The 21,207-nt window shown below is 54.2% G+C and overlaps 1 protein-coding gene across 1 annotated transcript; it reads right to left on the bottom strand.

Annotated features, from left to right (window-relative positions):
* Positions 1 to 137: 137 nt before the first annotated feature.
* LOC147086503 (uncharacterized) lies at positions 138 to 12,963 on the bottom strand. Its single transcript, XM_085978593.1, has 3 exons — positions 12,717 to 12,963; positions 3,971 to 4,204; positions 138 to 1,339 (listed from the first exon to the last, which is right to left on the bottom strand). Exons 1-3 carry the CDS (start codon positions 12,829 to 12,831, stop codon positions 1,296 to 1,298), a joined length of 393 nt encoding a protein of 130 aa, XP_085834719.1. The 5' UTR covers positions 12,832 to 12,963; the 3' UTR covers positions 138 to 1,295.
* Between the last annotated feature and the right edge of the window lie 8,244 nt (positions 12,964 to 21,207).

The raw sequence follows: 21,207 nt of genomic DNA, 5'->3' as shown, positions 1-21,207 counted from the left end.
CTGCGAAGGCTTCGGTGGCCGAATAGCCTAGTTGCCAAGGCTCAAAAACACAAACGGGGGTTGCCCTGGGCCTAATGACAACCAGTACCTGTGGAACCCGTCAGAAATGGGGAGAATTCACGCTGGAGGCAACACCATCACATTTTCAACACGTTTTATTATTTTTTTTTAACAAAATGACCACTGTAGAAAATATTTAATGTTACACACGTGGCTGCCTTGATGATACAACATTGTGCTTTTTTTTTTCTAACCTAAGGTTGCAGCTTAAAATCTGGGTGAAACCGCTACATAGAGGCTTCCCCCCCGTGCCGGGGTGCCTGCCCCATCCAGCCCACGGTAGGCCTCTGCTACCATTGGCCTCCACTCTCTTTCTTTCGTCACGGTTCCCTCCGGGGAAGCACTGAAGAGAGTTTATAAAAAACCATTTGCATGTCACCAGCAATCGAAAGTGGCGGGAGAGGGGAGTTCAACTTTGGACCCTTAATAACTCGCCTTGTTCGTGGGAAGGTTAAAGGTCGAACTCCCGTGGAGGAACATGGGGCCTGTTTGACTCTTTCCTCTTGACCTTTGACCTAGTCTGGAGTCCAGCGTAAGCCCCTGACATTTAGGCCCGAGAAGTAAAAATTCCCTCGTGTCCGGATCTAATTATTCCGGCACGGTGGGAGGGGGGCGACCAACTGGTGTAGGCCGCCAGGATCGCCATGGTAACTGTCTGCGACTGGTTGAGGCCTACCCCTGATTTTAGTAGTTTGTGGAGGGAAAGCAGTTTCTTAAAAAAAAATTTAAAAACATAAACAAAGTTAAGAAGCGGGAATAATGAGCTCACTGCTGTGGTTCAGTTCCTTGACAATGTAGGCCCGATTTGCTTTTATCAGCCTCTTTCATAGTTGGGGAACAGCAAACATGGCTGCCCACTTCAACGCAAATACAAATTGGGGTCTCAGAAATGTATATTTACACAGGGAGGAGGGACGGAAGAAAATTATAGTGACCAAGGTCCATCGCATTCGCCTTCTACCATCGCCGCTCGTGGTAATCTGATTGGACGCGTCCAATGTGATAATTCCCAGGTGTTGGGAAGGGTGGGGGGGGTGAGTGTCCGCTGAGATGTGTCACACGATCGGCGTTACTGGAAGTGAAATCCTTTTTTAAAAAAAAGGTGGGAATTTTTTCCGGCGGGGTTGGGAAAAGGGTCCGGGGAGGAGAGGGACGGAACGTGACAAGAAACGGGGCTCCTTTCGGGGGGCGGCCGGCGTTCGGAACTCGTCATCTCGTCTCGCACTTCCCGAGGGCTATGATTGAGCTCGTTCTCCCGTCTCGGGATCGACCTCCATATCTGCGTCGGGGGGGGGGGGAAGGAGACCAGTGTTAGAAAGAATATAACTTTCATTTCTACAGCGCCTTTACGCAACCTCCAGCCGTCCCCAGCCAAGGGTTGTGTTGTGATGTGGGAAACGCGGCAGCCGATTTGCGCACAGCAAGCTCCCACAAACAGCAATGTGATAAAGACCCAGATCATCTGTTTTAGTGATGTTGGTTGAGGGATAAATATTGGCCCCAGGACACCGGGGAGAACTCCCCTCCCCTTCCCCTGTTCTTCGTCCAATAGTATCCGTGGGATCTTTTACATCCACCCGAGAGGGCAGACGGGGCCTCAGTTTAATGTCTCATCCGAAAGACGGCACCTGACAGTGCGGCGCTCCCTCAGTATCGTCCCTTTAACAGTGCGGCGCTTCCTCAGTACTGCACCTCCGACAGTGCGGCGCTCCCTCAGTACTGCCCCTCCGACAGTGGGGCGCTCCCTCAGTACCGCCCCTCCGACAGTGCGGCGCTCCCTCAGTACCACCTCTCCGACAGTGCGGCACTCCCTCAGTACCGCCCCTCCGACAGTGCGGCGCTCCCTCAGTACCGCCCCTCCCTCAGTACCGCCCCTCCGACAGTGCGGCGCTCCCTCAGTACCGCCCCTCCAACAGTGCGGCGCTCCCTCAGTACTGCCCCTCCGACAGTGTGGCGCTCCCTCAGTACCGCCCCTCCGACAGTGTGGCACTCCCTCAGTACCGCTGCTCCGACAGTGCAGCACTCCCTCAGTACCCGCCCCTCCGACAGTGCGGCACTCCCGCAGTACCGCCCCTCCGACAGTGCGGCGCTCCCTCAATACCACCCCTCCGACAGTGCGGCGCTCCCTCAGTACTGCCCTTCCGACAGTGCGGCACTCCCTCAGTACCGCCCCTCCGACAGTGCGGCGCTCCCTCAGTACCGCCCCTCCGACAGTGCGGTGCTCCCTCAGCGCTGCACTGGGAGTATCGGCCTGGATTTTGTGCCCAAGTCTCTGGAGTGGGGACTTGAACCCACGACGTTCTGACTCTGAGACGAGACGAGAGAGAGAGAGAAACCCACTGAGCCACAGCTGACACTGGAGTTCTCCTCTGAACTTTCCTCTGTTGTTCCTCTCCAGGTTCCATCTCTCACATCCTACACCCTCTTACTTGCTGCATTGTCACGATAAAAGAAGACAAGTCTCATTGTATCATTTAAACCTGAGCCATAGAGGAGAGAAGTTGGGAAACACTTCTTCACACAAAGGGTGGTAGAGTTCTGGAACTCTCTCCCAGAAAAAGCAGTAATGCTCAATTAATAACTTTAACGATGAGATCGATAGATTTATTGCTAGCCAAGAGTATTAAGGGATATGGAGTTCGGATACAGATCAGCCGTGATCTCATTGAATGGAGGAACAGGCTCGAAGGGCTGAATGGCCTCCTCCTGTTCCTGTGTTTGTAAAATCCAAACTGGTGTTGCCTGATCATCAGCTCCCGAGTTCACTGTGTCTTATTGCACTGTGTTCGAGTACAGGAGCAAGGATGTCTTGCTGCAGTTGTACAGGGCCTTGGTGAGACCACACCTTGAGTATTGTGTGCAGTTTTGGTCGCCTTATCTGAGGAAGGATGTTCTTGCCATGGAGGGAGTGCAGCGAAGATTCACCAGACTGATACCTGGGATGGCAGGAATGACGTATGAGGAGAGATTGGGTCGATTGGGCTTATACCCGCTGGAGTTTAGAAGAATGAGAGGGGATCTCATTGAAACTTATAAAATTCTAACAGGACTAGACAGACTAGATGCAGGAAGGATGTTCCCGATGGCCGGGGAGTCCAGAACCAGGGGTCACAGTCTAAGGAGTAAGTCATTTAGGACAGAGATTAGGAGGAATTTCTTCACCCAGAGAGTGGTGAACCTGTGGAATTCTCGACCACAGAAGGCAGTTGAGGCCAACTCATTAAATATATTCAAGAAGGAGTTGGATATGTTTCTTAGGGCTAAAGGGATCAACGGATATGGGGAGAAAGCAGGGACAGGGTACTGAATTTGGATGATCAGCCATGATTGCATTGAATGGCGGAGCAGGCTCGAGGGGCCGAATGGCCGACTCCTGCTCCTATCTTCTATGTTTCTATATGTTATGTACACAGAATATACAACACAGAAACAGGCCATTCGGCCCATGGTCCGTGCCGGTGTTCGTGCTCCACACGAGCCTCCTCCCACCCCTCTTCATCTCACCCTATCATCTATTCCTTTCTCCCTCACAGCTTCCCCTTAAATGCATCTATACTATTCGCCTTAACCAGTCCCTGCGGTAGCGAGTTCCACATTCTCGCCACTCTCTGGGTAAAGACATTTCTCCTGAACTCCCTATTGGATTTTTTGGTGACTATCTTATATTGATGTTCTCTAGTTTTGCTCTTCCCCACAAGTGGAAACATTCTCTCTGTGTCTACTCTATCAAAACCTTTCATCATTTTAAAGACCTCTATCAGGTCACCCCTCAGCCTTCTCTTTTCAAGAGAAACGAGACCCAGCCTGTTCATCCTTTCCTGATCGGTATTTCTTTTCAAAGCTTGGCATTTTTTTTTTCTTTCTGCTGATTAAAATTAAAACTCGGCCCGTCAGCCAAGGGGTGACTCACCCATGCTCGAGACGCTCGGCTCTCGGTTCAGCTCCACCTGGACCTGGTGGAGCGGGAATGCCGGGGGCTGGGAGCCCTGTGGCAGGGTGTGAATCGAAGCTTGGGGCAAAGGGTGGGCAGAATCGCCGGCCATCTGGCTAAACCCGCTCCTCTCGTGCGGTGGCAGGTTCCCGGAAATCGTGCTGAACGAGCGCCAGTGGTTGGAAAAACTCTCCGAGGGTTCCGCCGGCACATCTAAGAAATCGGGAGAGAAGTCAGTAATCAGTGATTGGAAACAACAAAACAATTATTCCCATTCTCGATTCCTATTGGAAATTTCCCATGTAACCGTGTCATGCTGTAATTACATCCTCCTGCCAGTACTGGCGCTGTGACACATCCATTATTATGCTGTAATAAAACATAGAAACACAGAAGATAGGAGCAGGAGGAGGCCATTCGGCCCCTCGAGCCTGCTCCACCATTCAATGAGATCATGGCTGATCATCCAAATTCAGTACCCTGTCCCTGCTTTCTCCCCATATCCCTTGATCCCTTTAACCTTAAGAAATATATCTAACTCCTTCTTGAATATATTTAATGAATTGGCCTCCACTGCCTTCTGTGGTAGAGAATTCCACAGGTTCACCACTCTCTGGGTGAAGAAATTCTCATCTCTATCCTAAATGGCTTACCCCTTATCCTGAGACTGTGATCCCTGGTTCTGGACTCCCCGACCATCGGGAAAATCCTTCCTGCATCTAGTCTGTCCAGTCCTGGTAGAATTTTATAAGTTTCAATGAGATCCCCTCTCATTCTTCTAAACTCCAGCGAGTACAAGCCCAATCGACCCAATCTCTCCTCATACGTCATTCCTGCCATCCCAGGTATCAGCCTGGTGAACCTTCGCTGCACTCCCTCCATGGCAAGAACATCCTTCCTCAGATAAGGCGACCAAAACTGCACACAATACTCAAGGTGTGGTCTCACCAAGGCCCTGTACAACTGCAGCAAGGCATCCTTGCTCCTGTACTCGAACCCTCTCGCTACGAAGGCCAACATACCATTTGCCTTCTTAACCGCCTGCTGCACCTGCATGCTTACCTTCAGCGACTGGTGCACAAGGATACCCAGGTCTCGTTGCACTTCCCCTTCTCCCAATATATTGCCGTTCAGATAATAATCTGCCTTCCTGTTTTTGCCACCAAAGTGGATAACCTCGCATTTATCCACATTATACTGCATCTGCCATGCTTCTGCCCAATCACCCAACCTGTCCAAATCATACTGGAGTTTCTCGGCATCCTCCTCACAGCACACACGCCCACCCAGCTTTGTGTCGTCTGCAAACTTGGAGATATTACATCTAGTTCCCTCGTCTAGATCATTTATATATATTGTGAATAGCTGGGGTCCCAGGACCGATCCCTGCGGTACCCCACTAGTCACTGCCTGCCACTCGGAAAACGACCCGTTTATTCCAACTCTTTGCTTTCTGTCTGCCAACCAGTTCTCTATCCAAGTGATGCGCTATCAATTACTCATAAAAGACTGAGAGTTAGAAGAGTAACTAAAGGCTTTTATTAACAACAGAATGGAGGTCTGCCTCGAGTGGTCGACCGGTCCAGGATACCAAGGGCTGGGGAGCAGTCACCTTTATACTAGGACCTGTGGGAGGAGTCAGCCGAGGCATGTCCAGGCATGTACACAGTGGAATACAAACAGGACAAACAGGAATACAAACAGTGGTTTACCACATTCACCCCTTGTTTAAAATTGAGTCCGGCGGGGTGAAGTGTATTAAAAGTTAGTGTATTGGAGTCTCTCCGGAGGTCTTGTCTGCCGCTGTGATCGGCGTGGCGACGGCAGGGGTAGTGAAGCTTCCGGCGTCGAGTCCAGCGTAGGCTGTGGCACAGGCGTGTCGTCCTCGTAGATGTCGAGCGGGTCGCGGGGCCCAGGCCTGCCGTCTGCTGGGGCTGGATATCGGATCGTGGGGGGGGGTGGTAGTGGGTAGTGGGTTACTGTGGTCCCCGAGGGTGCAAGGTCTCTTATGGAGACTGTGTCCTCCCGCCCGTCCGGGTATGCGATGTAAGCATACTGGGGGTTGGCGTGGAGGAGGTCGACCCTCTCGACCAGGGGGTCCGTTTTATGGGTCCTCACGTGTCTTCTCAGTAGGACCGGTCCTGGGGACGTCAGCCATGGCGGTAGCGATGTCCCTGATGTGGACTTCCTTGGGAAGACAAACATCTTCTCATGAGGGGTGGCGTTAGTGGCAGTGCAGAGCAGTGACCGAATAGAGTGGAGCGCATCGGGGAGCACATCCTGCCAGCGGGAGGTTGGAAGGCCCCGAGACTTTAAGGCTAGCAGGACGGCCTTCCAAACTGTCGCATTTTCTCTTTCCACCTGTCCGTTCCCCCGGGGGTTGTAACTGGTGGTCCTGCTTGTGGCAATACCCCTAGTTAGCAGGTACTGACGGAGTTCGTCGCTCATAAACGATGAGCCCCGGTCGCTATGGATATAGCTGGGGAAGCCGAACAGGGTGAAGAGGTTGTTCAGACATTTAATGACCGTGGCACTGGTCATGTCCGGGCAGGGGAAGGCGAACGGGAAACGGGAGTACTCATCAATAATATTGAGGAAGTACACATTGCGGTCGGAGGAGGGGAGAGGCCCTTTAAAATCAACGCTCAGGCGCTCGAAGGGGCGAGTGGCTTTTATCAGGTGGGCCCTGTCTGGTCTATAAAAGTGTGGTTTGCACTCAGCGCAGACTTGGCAGTTCCTGGTCATGGTCCTGACCTCCTCAATAGAGTAAGGCAGGTTGCGGGCCTTGATGAGGTGGAAGAACCTGGTGACCCCCGGGTGGCAGAGGTCATTGTGGAGGGCCCGCAGTCTATCGATCTGCGCGCTGGCGCAGGTGCCACGCGATAGCGCATCCGGGGGTTCATTTAGCTTCCCGGGCCGGTACAAGATCTCGTAGTTGTAGGTGGAAAGTTCGATTCTCCACCTCAAGATCTTGTCATTTTTGATTTTGCCCCTCTGCTTGTTGTTAAACATAAAAGCAACTGAACGCTGGTCAGTGAGCAGGGTAAATCGTTTTCCGGCCAGGTAGTGCCTCCAATGACGCACAGCCTCCACAATCGCCTGGGCCTCCTTCTCAACAGCGGAGTGTCTGGTCTCCGGGCCTTGGAGGGTTCGTGAAAAGAAGGCCACGGGTCTCCCCGCCTGATTGAGGGTAGCGGCCAGGGCAAAGTCGGACGCGTCGCTTTCCACCTGGAAGGGGATGGATTCGTCCACTGCGTGCATGGTGGCTTTGGCAATGTCCTCCTTGATACGGTGGAAGGCTAAGCGGGCCTCTGCCGTCAAGGGAAAAGAGGTGGACTTGATCAGCGGACGGGCCTTGTCCGCATAGTAGGGGACCCACTGGGCGTAATAGGAGAAAAACCCTAGGCACCTCTTCAGGGCCTTGAGGCAGTGGGGCAGTGGAAGTTCCATAAGGGGACGCATCCGGTCGGGGTCGGGGCCGATGACTCCGTGTTCCACAACACAGCCAAGGATGGCGAGGCGGTTTGTGCGGAATATGCACTTCTTCTTGTTATATGTCAGGTTTAGGAGTTGGGCGGTGCGGAGGAATTTTTCGAGGTTTGCGTCATGGTCCTGCAAGTCACGGCCGCAGATGGTCACATTGTCCAGATATGGGAAAGTGGCCTGCAACGCATTTTGATCTACCATCCGGTCCATCTCCCTTTGGAAGATGGAGACCCCGTTGGTGACGCCAAAGGGAACCCTAAGGAAGTGATAGAGGCGGCCGTTTGCCTCAAAGGCAGTGTACTGGCGGTCCTCAGGGCGGATGGGGAGCTGGTGGTACGCTGATTTCAGGTCAATGGTCGAGAAGACGCGGTACTGCGCGATCTGGTTGACCATATCAGCTATACGGGGGAGTGGGTAGGCGTCCAGCAGGGTGTAGCGATTTATTGTCTGGCTGTAGTCGATGACCAGGCGCTGCTTCTCGCTGGTCTTAACGACCACAACCTGGGCTCGCCAGGGGCTGGTGCTGCCCTCAATAATCCCTTCTTTCAGGAGCCGCTCCACTTCGGTTTTAATGAAAACCCTGTCCCCGGCACTGTATCGCCTGCTCTTTGTGGCGATGGGCTTACAGTCGGGGGTGAGGTTAGCAAACAGTGGTGGGGGGGTGACTCTGAGTGTGGAGAGGTTGCACCTGGTGCGCGGCGGGCAATTTGGAAGCTGCTGGCTGCGGACTGTGAGTGGGGGTAGGGGTCCACCGTACGCCATCGTAACACTTTTAAGGTGGCACTGAAAATCTAACCCCAGCAGGACGGCAGCGCAGAGGTCAGGCAGGACCAGAAGTTTAAAATGATCGTACACGGTCCCGTCTACTACGAGTGTCACCACGCAGTAGCCGCCAATGTCCGCCGACTGGGACTCGGAGGCCATAGAAATCCGCTGTTGCGCAGGCAGGACTGGGAGAGAGCAACGCCGCACCGTGTCGGGGTGGATGAAGCTCTCCGTGCTCCCAGAGTCAAAAAGGCAGATTGTATCGTGACCATTTACCTTAATGTCCATTGTGGAACTGGCCAGTTGGTGCGGTCTCGCTTGGTCCAGTGTAACGGATGCCAGCGTAGGGGTCGGTGTGTCGCTGCGGGTATCAGATGAGGCGGTGTCGGGGGCCTGCTGCGTCCCGGCTGTCGTCCAAGATGGCGGCGTCCATGATCCCCATGTGGCTGGAGGCGTCCAAAATGGCTGCTGTACCGGTGATTCGCACACGGCCGGGGAGGTCCAAAATGGCGGCCCGCATGGCCCACACGCGGCGCTGCTGGGGTTCGGGGTGGCTTTGGCCCTGCAGACGCTAGCGTAGTGTCCCTTCTTCCCGCAGCCCGAGCAGATCGCGTTTTTCGCCGGGCAGCGCGCTCTGGGGTGTTTTGCCTGGCCACAGAAGTAGCATTTCTGGCCTTGGGGCACTGCTGTCTGGCCTTGGGACACTGCTGTGGTAGTTGGGCCGTTGTTGGGGTGTGGCTGGGGTGGCACGGCGCTATGAGGCGGTCCTACCGTGTCCCAGGCTGTCATTCCCCGCGGCGTCCACGGTGCAGAGGAGTAGGCATCCATGCCCTGGTAGGCTGCATCCAACGATAGTGCGAGTTCAGAGGCCTTGTTGAGGTCGAGGTTACTCTGCTCCAACAGTCGCTGTCGTGTGTAATTGGATCTGTGGCCCGCTACAAAAGCGTCCCGGATAAGTTCCTCTGTGTACACGGCGGCCTTTACATCCTTACAACCACAGGCCCGGCCAAGCACAGACAGTGCCTGAAGGTATTCCACGGTCGATTCCCCAGGTTGTTGTTTACGACTCCCCAGGAGGTGCCTGGCGTACACTTCGTTCACTGGGCGCGTGTACTGGTCCTTGAGGAGCTTGATAGCATCCGCGTACGAGGTCGCGTCTTGGATGACCGAGTACACTCGGTGGTTCACTTTGGAGGTCAGGACATCCAGTTTGTCCTCGTCCGATTTGATTGCTTCGGAGGCGGTCAGGAATTTTTCGAAACACTTAAGCCAGTGAGTAAACTTGGTGGATGAGTCCGCCTCCCGATGATCTAAGTCCAGGCATGCTGGTGTGAGGATCTTCTCCATTATAAAAATGTTGTTAATAAAATTGATGCGCTATCAATTACTCATAAAAGACTGAGAGTTAGAAGAGTAACTAAAGGCTTTTATTAACAACAGAATGGAGGTCTGCCTCGAGTGGTCGACCGGTCCAGGATACCAAGGGCTGGGGAGCAGTCACCTTTATACTAGGACCTGTGGGAGGAGTCAGCCGAGGCATGTCCAGGCATGTACACAGTGGAATACAAACAGGACAAACAGGAATACAAACAGTGGTTTACCACACCAAGTCAATACCTTGCCCCCAATCCCATGTGCCTTAACTTTACATACTAATCTCTTATGCGGGACCTTATCGAAAGCCTTCTGAAAGTCCAAATACACCACATCCACTGGTTCTCCCTTATCTATTCTACCAGTTACATCCTCAAAAAACTTCAGTAGATTAGTCAAGCACGATTTACCTTTTGTAAATCCATGTTGACTTTGTCCGATCCTGTCACTGTTTTCCAAGTGCTCTGCTATTACATCTTTTATAATGGACTCTCGCATTTTCCCCACTACCGATGTCGGGCTTACCGGTCTGTAATTCCCCGCCTTTTCTCTACCACCTTTTTTGAATAGTGGGGTAACATTAGCTACCCTCCAATCCATGGGTACTGTTCCAGAGTCTATCGAATTTTGGAAGATGAACATCCTCCTACCAGTACTGGCGCTGTGACACATCCGTTATAGAGAGGGTGTCGGTTCAGTAACAACAACTTGCATTTATATAGCGCTCTGAACGTAGTAAAACGTCCCAGGGCGCTTCACAGGAGCGATTATCAGACAAAATCTGACACCGAGCCACAAGCCCTGTTCCTGGGACTAGGGACAGGGTCACTGGCAAGGCTTGGAAGCTAAGCAGAGCCAGGCCTGGTTAGTACCTGGAGGGGTGACCATCAGGGAAAACCAGGTGCAGAAGGTCACGGAAGGAGCCCCGGGAGGGGCGGCTGGTGAGCAGGCCCGGGCGTTGGGCTGAAGATTGTCGGACAGGAGGAATGGTGGAAATGGAATGGCGGCGCGCACAGACGCAGCGGCTTTGCTTCTCCCAGGACGGTGCTATTTACGTTTAATGTTAATGTTATTTGTACTGGACTCATGGGAGCTTGCAAGATCACATTTCGTTGTTCATGTACTTGTACAATGACAATAAAGTTGAATTATTATTATGAGATATTAGGACAGGTGACCAAAAGCTGGGTCAAAGAGGTCGGTTTTAAGGAGCGTCTTAAAGGAGGAGAGAGAGGCGGAGAGGTTTAGGGAGGGAATTCCAGAGCTCGGGGCCCAGGCGGCTGAAGGCACGGCCACCAATAGTGGAGCGATGGAAATAAGAACATAACATAAGAAATAGGAGCAGGAGTGGGCCAATTGGCCCCTCGAGCCTGCTCCGCCATTCAATAAGATCATGGCTGATCTGATCCTAACCACCGAACCATCTCCTGAATCTAACAGAATTAGACACACGAAATAGGAGCAGGGTCAGGCTACACGGCCCCTGGGCCCGCTCCACTACCCACAGGGCCATGACCGATCCGAACCTAGACTCATGTCCAAATTCCTGCCCGTAACCCTTAATTCCCTTTACTTCTAGGAAACTGTCTATTTCTGTTTTAAATTTATGTAATGATGTAGCTTCTACAGCTTTTTGGGGCAGCATATTCCATGGACCTACCACCCTCTGAGTGAAGTAGTTCCTCCTCATCTCAGTTTTGAAAGAGCAGCCCCTTATTCTAAGACTATGCCCCCTAGTTCTAGTTTCACCCATCATCGGGAACATCTTCCCCGCATCCACCCAATCCAACCCCTTCACAATCTTATATGTTTCAATAAGATCGCCTCTCATTCTTCTGAACTCCAATGAGTAGAGTCCCAATCTACTCAACCTCTCCTCATATGTCCATCCCCTCATCCCGGGGATTAACCGAGTGAACCTTCTTTGTACTGACTCGAGAGCAAGTATGTCCTTTCTTTAGTATGGACACCAAAACTGTACGCAGTATTCCAGGTGCGGTCTCACCAATACCTTGTACAACAAATCGGGGGGATGCGCGAGAGGCCGGGATTGGAGGAGCGCAGAGATCTGGGCGGGTTGCAGGGGCTGGAGGAGGTTACAGAGAAACATAGAAAACATAGAAACTAGGAGCAGGAGTAGGCCATTCGGCCCTTCGAGCCTGCTCCGCCATTCAACGAGATCATGGCTGATCATCCAAACCCTAGCACCCGGTCCCTACACCGACAGCCATCCCACCCAAGCCCTATCCCCGTAATCCCGTAACCCCACGTATTTAATCCCCCCTAACACTAAGGGCCAATTTTTATCATGGCCAATCAACCTAACCCGCACATCTTTGGACTGTGGGAGGAAACCGGAGCACCCGGAGGAAACCCACACAAACACGGGGAGAATGTGCAAACTCCACACAGACAGTCACCCGAGGCCGGATTTGAACCCGGGTCCCTGGCGCTGTGAGGCAACAGTGCTAACCACTATGCCACCGTGCTGCCTACAGAGATGGGGGGGCGGAGAGATTTTAACACGAGGATAAGAATTTTAAAATGATAAAATCGAGGCGTTGCTGGTCCGGGAGCCAATGTAGGTCAGCGAGCAGAGGGCGGGGGCGATGGGCCTCAAGTTAAGCGTGACAAAATGTTGACATAGAGACTTATAATGCGAAAAGCAGACAGGGAGCGGGCAAAGAGTTAATCTTTTTTTAAAAATACATATATATTATTTAAGAGATAAGGCTTTGCCATAAATAACTCCCCATGTTTTCAAAACACAATCTTTCCCAGGAGGATTGGAGGGGGAGGTCCTGTGTGTGATGCAGAGCAAGCTGGTGAATTTTTCTAAACTTCCTTGAAAGCATTTTCCCCATCTAACACCAAACCAGTTTTTCAGAGCACCTGGATTGAGAACGTTTTAAAAGGACAGGAAGGGGTGGGGTAGGGGAAGTTTGGAAAAGTTAGCAAAAAGTTTTTGGCGTCCGAGTGTGTGATATTAACAACAAAAAAAGGGAGTGTTAATTGCATCTCTGCCAGGACCCATTTTGCAGCCCTTTTGCAGTTGGGTTTCAAGGGAGTTTTGTTGAGTTTGTTAACTTTTAAAACTTACTGTAGGTGTTGTTGCCCCTGATTTTCCTGGCCAGCTTGCGAAGCGGGCAATGCCGGAAGGCCAGCCGGAAAATGCACTGGTTCCTGCGGTTCTGGATCCTCTCCGAAGCTGCCATCGCGCTCCTTCCTCCTCCTCCTCGGGGAGGGTGAGGGCGGCGTTTCCTCCCCGCCTCTCCTGCTCTCGGAGGCGGATCCCCGCAGCAGCCCACACCGCCTTAAAGGCGCAGTCCACACTAGGGGAGGGAGTCGGGGATTGAGCCGACAGAAAATGCCCAGGCAGTTTCACAAGCCCATTTCTTGCCTTTCCCTTGCCCCCCGCCCTCTTTTGTGGGTTGCCCACCATGTCAATTAATCCCAAGTATGAGATTGGAGTGGGACTCCAGCCCAGCGACCGGCGGACTCGGGAGGTAGTGGGGTTCGAGTCCCGCTCCAGAGACTTGAGCACACAAAACCGGGCGGACATTCCCAGTGGCGGTACTGAGGGAGCGCCGCACTGTCGGAGGGGCAGTACTGTGGGAGGGGCGGTACTGAGGGAGCGCTGCACTGTGGGAGGGGCGGTACTGAGGGAGCGCCGCACTGTCGGAGGGGCGGTACTGAGGGAGCGCCGCACTGTGGGAGGGGCGGTACTGAGGGAGCGCCGCACTGTGGGAGGGGCGGTACTGAGGGAGCGCCGCACTGTCGGAGGGGCAGTACTGAGGGAGCGCCGCACTGTGGGTGGGGCAGTACTGAGGGAGCGCCGCACTGTCGGAGGGGCAATACTGAGGGAGCGCCGCACTGTGGGTGGGGCAGTACTGAGGGAGCGCCGTACTGTCGGAGGGGCAATACTGAGGGAGCGCCGCACTGTCGGAGGGGCGGTACTGAGGGAGCGCCGCACTGTTGTAGGGGCGGTACTGAGGGAGCGCCACACTGTTGGAGGGGCAGTACTGAAGGAGCGCCGCACTGTCGGAGGGGCAATACTGAAGGAGCGCCGCACTGTCGTAGGGGCGGTACTGAGGGAGCGCCGCACTATCGGAGGGGCAGTACTGAGGGAGCGCTGCACTGTCAGAGGGGCGGTACTGAGGGAATGCCGCACTGTTGGAGGGGCAGTACTGAGGGAGTGCCGCACTGTGGGTGGGGCAGTACTGAGGGAGCGCCGCACTGTCCTACTTATATCCTGCTGCCTCTCCATCTCGCTCTCCTACCTTAAGATCTTCCTCATCACCCACCTCTTTGACCGCTAATGCTGATCGACTGTGGGGGGGCATCGCAGCTGGGCCTGATCCTGCCCTTACCTTGGCTGTACGGTGAGATGAAGACTTTCTCTCCGCCCGCACTGTCGGAGGGGCGGTACTGAGCGAGCGCCGCACTGTCGGAGGGGCGGTACTGAGTGAGCGCCGCACTGTCGGCCCAATATTCCCCTAAACGCTCCAACCAGGCAACCGCAAAAGGCTCAGGAGGAAGTGCTGTCCCTTTCGTTGATCTCGCAGCCATTAAAACTGAAACAGGTGCTTCCCCACAAGCAGAAGAGGTTGACGCACAATGCCTGTCTGTCCTGTCCTAGGGCAGGAGCTCACCCAAGCCTAACACACACGAGATTCTTGAGCCACTGACTAGGGACGAGGAGCGGCATGGTTTTCAGTTGCCTTCCCTTGAGGCTTTTTATCTTCGGAGGCCCTTCTCCGAACTGTGCCACAACGAACGCGTCTCAGCCAGTGACTCAGTGAGTAGCAGTCTCGAGTCCGAAGGTCGAGGATTCAAAGTCCCACACCAGAGGCTTGAGCACAAAATTCCAGCCCGACACTCCCAGTGCCAGTACCGAGGGTGTGCCAGCCTAACACGCTCCGACTACCATTCACCCATCACCCGCTGTGCTCGCTGACCTACATTGGCTCCCGGTCTGGCAACACCTCGATTTTAAAATTCACACCCTCGTGTTCCAATTTCTCCAGGCCTCCTCGACCCCTCTCCCTATCTCTCTAACCTCCTCCAGCCCCTAACACTCTCTGAGATCTCTGCGCTCCACCTATTCTGGCCTCTCGAGCATCCCCCCGATTTCCATCGCTCCACCATTAGCGGCTGTGCCTTCAGCCGCCCAGGCCCCGAGCTCTGGAATTCCCTCCCTAAACCTCTCCGCCTCTCTTTCCTCCTATAAGACGCTGCTTAAAACCGACCTCTTTGACCAAGCTTTTGGTCACCTGTCCTAATATCTCCTTATGTGGCTCGGAGTCAAATTCTGTCTGATAATTGCTCCCGTGAGATGTTGTACTACGTTCACGGCGCTATATAAATGAAAGTTGTTGGAGTGCCGCACTGTCGGAGGGGCAGTACTGAGGGAGCGCTGCACTGTCGGAGGGGCGGTACTGAGGGAGCGCTGCACTGTCGGAGGGGCGGTACTGAGGGAGTGCCGCACTGTCGGAGGGGCAGTACTGAGGGAGCGCCGCACTGTCGGAGGGGCAGTACTGAGGGAGCGCCGCACTGTCGGAGGGGCAGTACTGAGGGAGCGCCGCACTGTCGGAGGGGCAGTACTGAGGGAGCGCCGCACTGTCGGAGGGGCAGTACTGAGGGAGCGCCGCACTGTCGGAGGGGCAGTACTGAGGGAGCGCCGCACTGTCGGAGGGGCAGTACTGAGGGAGCGCCGCACTGTCGGAGGGGCAGTACTGAGGGAGCGCCGCACTGTCGGAGGGGCAGTACTGAGGGAGCGCCGCACTGTCGGAGGGGCAGTACTGAGGGAGTGCCGCACTGTCGGAGGGGCGGTACTGAGGGAGCGCAGCACTGTCGGAGGGGCAGTACTGAGGGAGCGCCGCACTGTCGGAGGGGCAGTACTGAGGGAGCGCCGCACTGTCGGAGGGGCAGTACTGAGGGAGCGCCGCACTGTCGGAGGGGCGGTACTGAGGGAGCGCAGCACTGTCGGAGGGGCGGTACTGAGGGAGCGCCGCACTGTCGGAGGGGCGGTACTGAGGGAGCGCCGCACTGTCGGAGGGGCAGTACTGAGGGAGCGCTGCACTGTCGGAGGGGCGGGTACTGAGGGAGCGCTGCACTGTCGGAGGGGCGGTACTGAGGGAGTGCCGCACTGTCGGAGGGGCAGTACTGAGGGAGCGCCGCACTGTCGGAGGGGCAGTACTGAGGGAGCGCCGCACTGTCGGAGGGACAGTACTGAGGGAGCGCCGCACTGTCGGAGGGGCAGTACTGAGGGAGCGCCGCACTGTCGGAGGGGCAGTACTGAGGGAGCGCCGCACTGTCGGAGGGGCGGTACTGAGGGAGCGCCGCACTGTCGGAGGGGCAGTACTGAGGGAGCGCCGCACTGTCGGAGGGGCAGTACTGAGGGAGCGCCGCACTGTCGGAGGGGCAGTACTGAGGGAGCGCCGCACTGTCGGAGGGGCAGTACTGAGGGAGTGCCGCACTGTCGGAGGGGCGGTACTGAGGGAGCGCAGCACTGTCGGAGGGGCAGTACTGAGGGAGCGCCGCACTGTCGGAGGGGCAGTACTGAGGGAGCGCCGCACTGTCGGAGGGGCAGTACTGAGGGAGTGCCGCACTGTCGGAGGGGCGGTACTGAGGGAGCGCAGCACTGTCGGAGGGGCGGTACTGAGGGAGCGCCGCACTGTCGGAGGGGCGGTACTGAGGGAGCGCCGCACTGTCGGAGGGGCGGTACTGAGGGAGCGCCGCACTGTCGGAGGGGCAGTACTGAGGGAGCGCCGCACTGTCGGAGGGGCAGTACTGAGGGAGCGCCGCACTGTCGGCGGGGCAGTACTGAGGGAGCGCCGCACTGTCGGAGGGGCAGTACTGAGGGAGCGCCGCACTGTCGGAGGGGCAGTACTGAGGGAGCGCCGCACTGTCGGAGGGGCAGTACTGAGGGAGCGCCGCACTGTCGGAGGGGCAGTACTGAGGGAGCGCCGCACTGTCGGAGGGGCAGTACTGAGGGAGCGCCGCACTGTTGCAGGTGCCGTCTTTCGGATGAGACATTAATCTGAGTCTGCCCTCTCAGGTGGACGTAAAAGATCCCACAGCCACTATTGGAAGAAGAGCAGGGGGGGAGTTCTCCCCGGTGTCCTGAGGCCAATATTTATCCCTCAACCAACATCATTCAAACAGATGATCTGGCCATTATCACATGGCTGTTTGTGGGAGCTTGCTGTGTGCAAATTAGCTGCCGTGTTTCCTACATTACAACAGTGACCACACTTTTTAAGTACTTCATTGGCTGTAATGCGCTTTGGGACGTCCTGAGGTGATGAAAGGCGCGGGAGAAATGCGAGTCTTTCTGTCTTTTTGAAAGGATGGTGGAAATTGAAATGGTCAAATAACATTCCAGTTCTTGAGTCAAGCTGCTGAAATGCCAAGAGAGGACCATAAAGAAGAATACCCTCAGTCAACTAGTCCTGGGACTCAGTGAAGTAACTACTAACACTACTAATAATAACCAGCCCCAGGACAGTGACAGCGTAACACAAAGAATTCGACCCAACACAATCGTCGCTAAGCAAAAGGAAAAATATCTGTCATATTGGGCAGAAACAACAAAAACCCAAAACAAACTCAATTGCTACTTGGCCCTAAACAGACAATACAACATGGCTGATTACCTGACCATGGTAAAGGATAGCAAACTGAGAAAAACTTTGACAATGTACAGACTTAGTGAACATAACCTGGCGATCGAAAAAGGTAGACACAGGCAGACCCGGCTACCAAGTGAGGACAGGATATGCTCTCACTGCAGTCAGGGAGTGGTGGAGACAGAGATGCACTTCCTCACAGCTTGTAGAAAATATCAGGGCATAAGGGAGAATTTCTACCCAAAATTCACAAAAATATGCCCGGAATTCAGAAATTTGAATGACGACCAAAAACTCCCATACCTACTAGGGGAAGAGAGAAATTGTGTAACCTTAGCGGCACACTATGTTACAGCTTGCCATAAACAGAGGGACAACCACTAAATATAAGAAAAGAGTATATACAAATTATATGAATGTATATTTATACACTCAGGGATATATCTGTTTATCCCCTGTATGGATAGATCTGTGTTTATGTGTTCAACCATGAATGTTTTTCGATGCTTTGGCAACATAAGATGTACCTTGTCATGCCAATAAAGCGATTTGAATTGAATTGAATTGAATTGCAGTTTATTATTCCTCGGCACTTCCTCGTTTTCTGGTGAGCTGTGAAAGAAGTGAAAGAACCTTTCTCACAGTTGCTTTTTTGAAACATTCATGTTGAAAGATCTTTCTGAGGTGGAGCCAGAAGGAAGTTTAATTCCGACTCAGTCGCGTAAACGAAAGCGAATCTCATTCGGAGATGATAAATAAATTCAGATTCAAGCTCGAGAGGCGAGAGTAAAATTAAAATGAGTTGTAAGGGATGTACGTTAAAGGGGACCTTGGTGGGGTGGGGGGTGCAGGGCTGAATCTGCTGACTGCGACGCCCTCCGTGGTCGAATTGCCCGCCAACACTTGCTGCCTATAAAGAATGGCCGCTTGGGCGCGGTGATGGGAGACCATCCAATCGCAGAGTGCGATGAGCTGTTCACCCTGTGATTCGTGGACCCACCCCACCCCCCCCCTCCGTGACAGAGGTCCTGAGGCCAGTCTGTGCTCCTTCCGTGGATGTTGCCAGAGAGGCTTGGGCTACCAGATTGGAGAAGGTTGTCTCGCTTGGCCTCTGTCGCAGCTGTCGTCTTTCGGGTGAGACGTTAAACCGAGGCCCCGTCTGCTCTCTCAGGTGGACGTAAAAGATCCCACGGCCACTATTGGAGGAAGGGCAGGGGGAGTTCTCCCCGGTGTCCTGGGGCCAATATTTATCCCTCAACCAACATCACTAAGACCACCTATTTCCACCTCTGTAACATCGCCAGTCTCCGCCCCTTGCCTCAGCTCATCCACTGCTGAAACATAGAAACTAGGAGCAGGAGTAGGCCATTCGGCCCTTCGAGCCTGCTCCGCCATTCAACGAGATAATGGCTGATCATCCAAACCCTAGCACCCGGTCCCTACACCGACAGCCATCCCACCCAAGCCCTATCCCCATAACCCCGTAACCCCACATATTTAATCCCCCCTAACACTAAGGGCCAATTTTTTTTATCATGGCCAATCAACCTAACCCGCACATCTTTGGACTGTGGGAGGAAACCGGAGCACCCGGAGGAAACCCACGCAAACACGGGGAGAATGTGCAAACTCCACACAGACAGTCACCCGAGGCCGGATTTGAACCCGGGTCCCTGGCGCTGTGAGGCAACAGTGCTAACCACTATGCCACCGTGCTGCCCTCATCCATACCTTTTGTTACCTCTAGACTCGACTATTCCAACGCACTCCTGGCTGGCCTCCCAGATTCCACCCTACATAAACTAGAGGTCATCCAAAACTCTGCTGCCAGTGTCCTAACTCGCACCGAGTCCCGTTCACCCATCACCCCCTGTGCTCACTGACCTACATTGGCTCCCGGTTAAGCAACGCCTCGATTTCAAAATTCTCATCCTTGTTTCCAAATCCCTCCATGGCCTCGCCCCTCTCCCTATCTCTGTAACCTCCTCCAGCCCTACAACCCTCCGCGATCTCTGCGCTCCTCCAATTCTGCCCTCTTGAGCATCCCCCCGATTTCCATCGCTCCACCATTGGCGGCCGCGCCTTCAGCCGCCTGGGGCCCCGAGCTCTGGAATTCCCTCCCTGAACCTCTCCGCCTCTCTCTCTCTCTCCACCTTTAAGACGCTCCTTAAAACCGACCTCTTTGGCCAAGCTTTTGGTCACCTGCCCTTATGTCTCCTTATATGGCTTGGTGTCAAATTTTTTGTTTTATAATACTCCTGCGAAGTACCTTGGGACGTTTTACTACATTAAAGGTGCTATATAAATACACGTTGAACCGGTCGTCATCCCATTGCAGTTTGTGGGGTCTTGCTGTGCGCAAGTTGGACAGTGGAAAATTTCATTCAAAACAGGGGCAATCCTCACCACAGGGATTTATAATTCCCCGTGCCGTATCTTCGGAATTCCTGGCCTGCATACCAGAAATTCCAAGTGTCTCTGCCCACCTAAAAAAGGGTGGATAAAAGATGTGAAATATCCCTTATCTAAGGAAGGATACACTTGCCTTGGAGGCGGTGCAGCGAAGGTTCACTAGACTGATTCCTGGGATGAGAGGGCTGTCCTGTGATGAGAGATTGGGTAGAATGGGCCGATACTCTCTGGAGTTTAGAAGAATGGGAGGTGATCTCATTGAAACATACAAGATTCTGAGGGGGATTGACAGGGTAGATGCTGAGAGGCTGTTTCCCCCTGGCTGGAGAGTCTAGAACCAGGGGTCACAGTCTCAGGATAAGGGGCCGGTCGTTGAGGACTGAGATGACTGAGACTGACAAAAGTAAGGAAATTATGATGAACCTGTATAAAACACTGGTTCGGCCTCAACTGGAGTACTGTGTCCAATTCTGGGCACCGACCTTCAGCGAGATGTGAAGGCCTTAGAGAGGGTGCAGAAAAGATTTACGAGAATGGTTCCAGGGATGAGGGACTTCAGTTACGTGGCTAGACTGGAGAAGCTGGGGTTGTTCTCCTTGGAGCAGAGATCGAGGTGTTCAAAATCAAAAAGTACTGTCGGCGGGGCGGTACTGAGGGAGCGCCGCACTGTCGGAGGGGCGGTACTGAGGGAGAGCCGCACTGTCGGAGGGGCGGTACCGAGGGAGCGCCGCACTGTCGGAGGGGCGGTACCGAGGGAGCGCCGCACTGTCGGAGGGGCGGTACCGAGGGAGCGCCGCACTGTCGGAGGGGCGGTACCGAGGGAGCGCCGCACTGTCGGAGGGGCGGTACCGAGGGAGCGCCGCACTGTCGGAGGGGCGGTACTGAGGGAGCGCCGCACTGTCGGAGGGGCGGTACTGAGGGAGCGCCGCACTGTCGGAGGGGCGGTACTGAGGGAGCGCCGCACTGTCGGAGGGGCGGTACTGAGGGAGCGCCGCGGTGTCGGAGGGGCGGTACTGAGGGAGCGCCGCACTGTCGGAGGGGCGGTACTGAGGTAGCGCCGCACTGTCGGAGGTCCCATCTTTCAGAGGAGACGTTAAACCGAGGCCCCGTCTGCCCTCTCAGGTGGACGTAAAAGATCCCACGGCCACTATTGGAAGAAGAGCAGGGGGAGTTCTCCCCGGTGTCCTGGGACCAATATTTATCCCTCAACCAACATCACTAAAATAAAAAATCTGGTCACAGCACAGGAGATTATTCAGCCCGTCGAGCCCGTGCCGGCTCTCTGCAAGAGCATTTCAGCTAGTCCCACTCCCCCGCCCTTTCCCCATTGCTCAGCAAAATTTCTTTCCTTCAGATACTTATCCAATTCCCTTTTGAAAGCCATGATTGAATCTGCCTCCACCACCCTTTCAGGCAGTGATTCCAGATCCTAACCACTCGCTGCGTTAAAAAGTTTTTCCTCACGTCGCCTTTGGTTCTTCTGCCAATCACCATAAATCTGTTTCCTCTGGTTCTCGACCCTTCCAGAACTGTTTAGAAACATAGAAA

The sequence above is a fragment of the Somniosus microcephalus genome, unplaced genomic scaffold, assembly GCF_052327205.1.
Source record: "Somniosus microcephalus isolate GS21.2 unplaced genomic scaffold, FLI_Smic_1.0 unresolved_chr7, whole genome shotgun sequence".
NCBI classification, from domain to species: Eukaryota; Metazoa; Chordata; class Chondrichthyes; order Squaliformes; family Somniosidae; genus Somniosus; species Somniosus microcephalus.
Note: the sequence above shows the minus strand (reverse complement) of the source record. Positions and strands in the feature narration are given on the sequence as shown.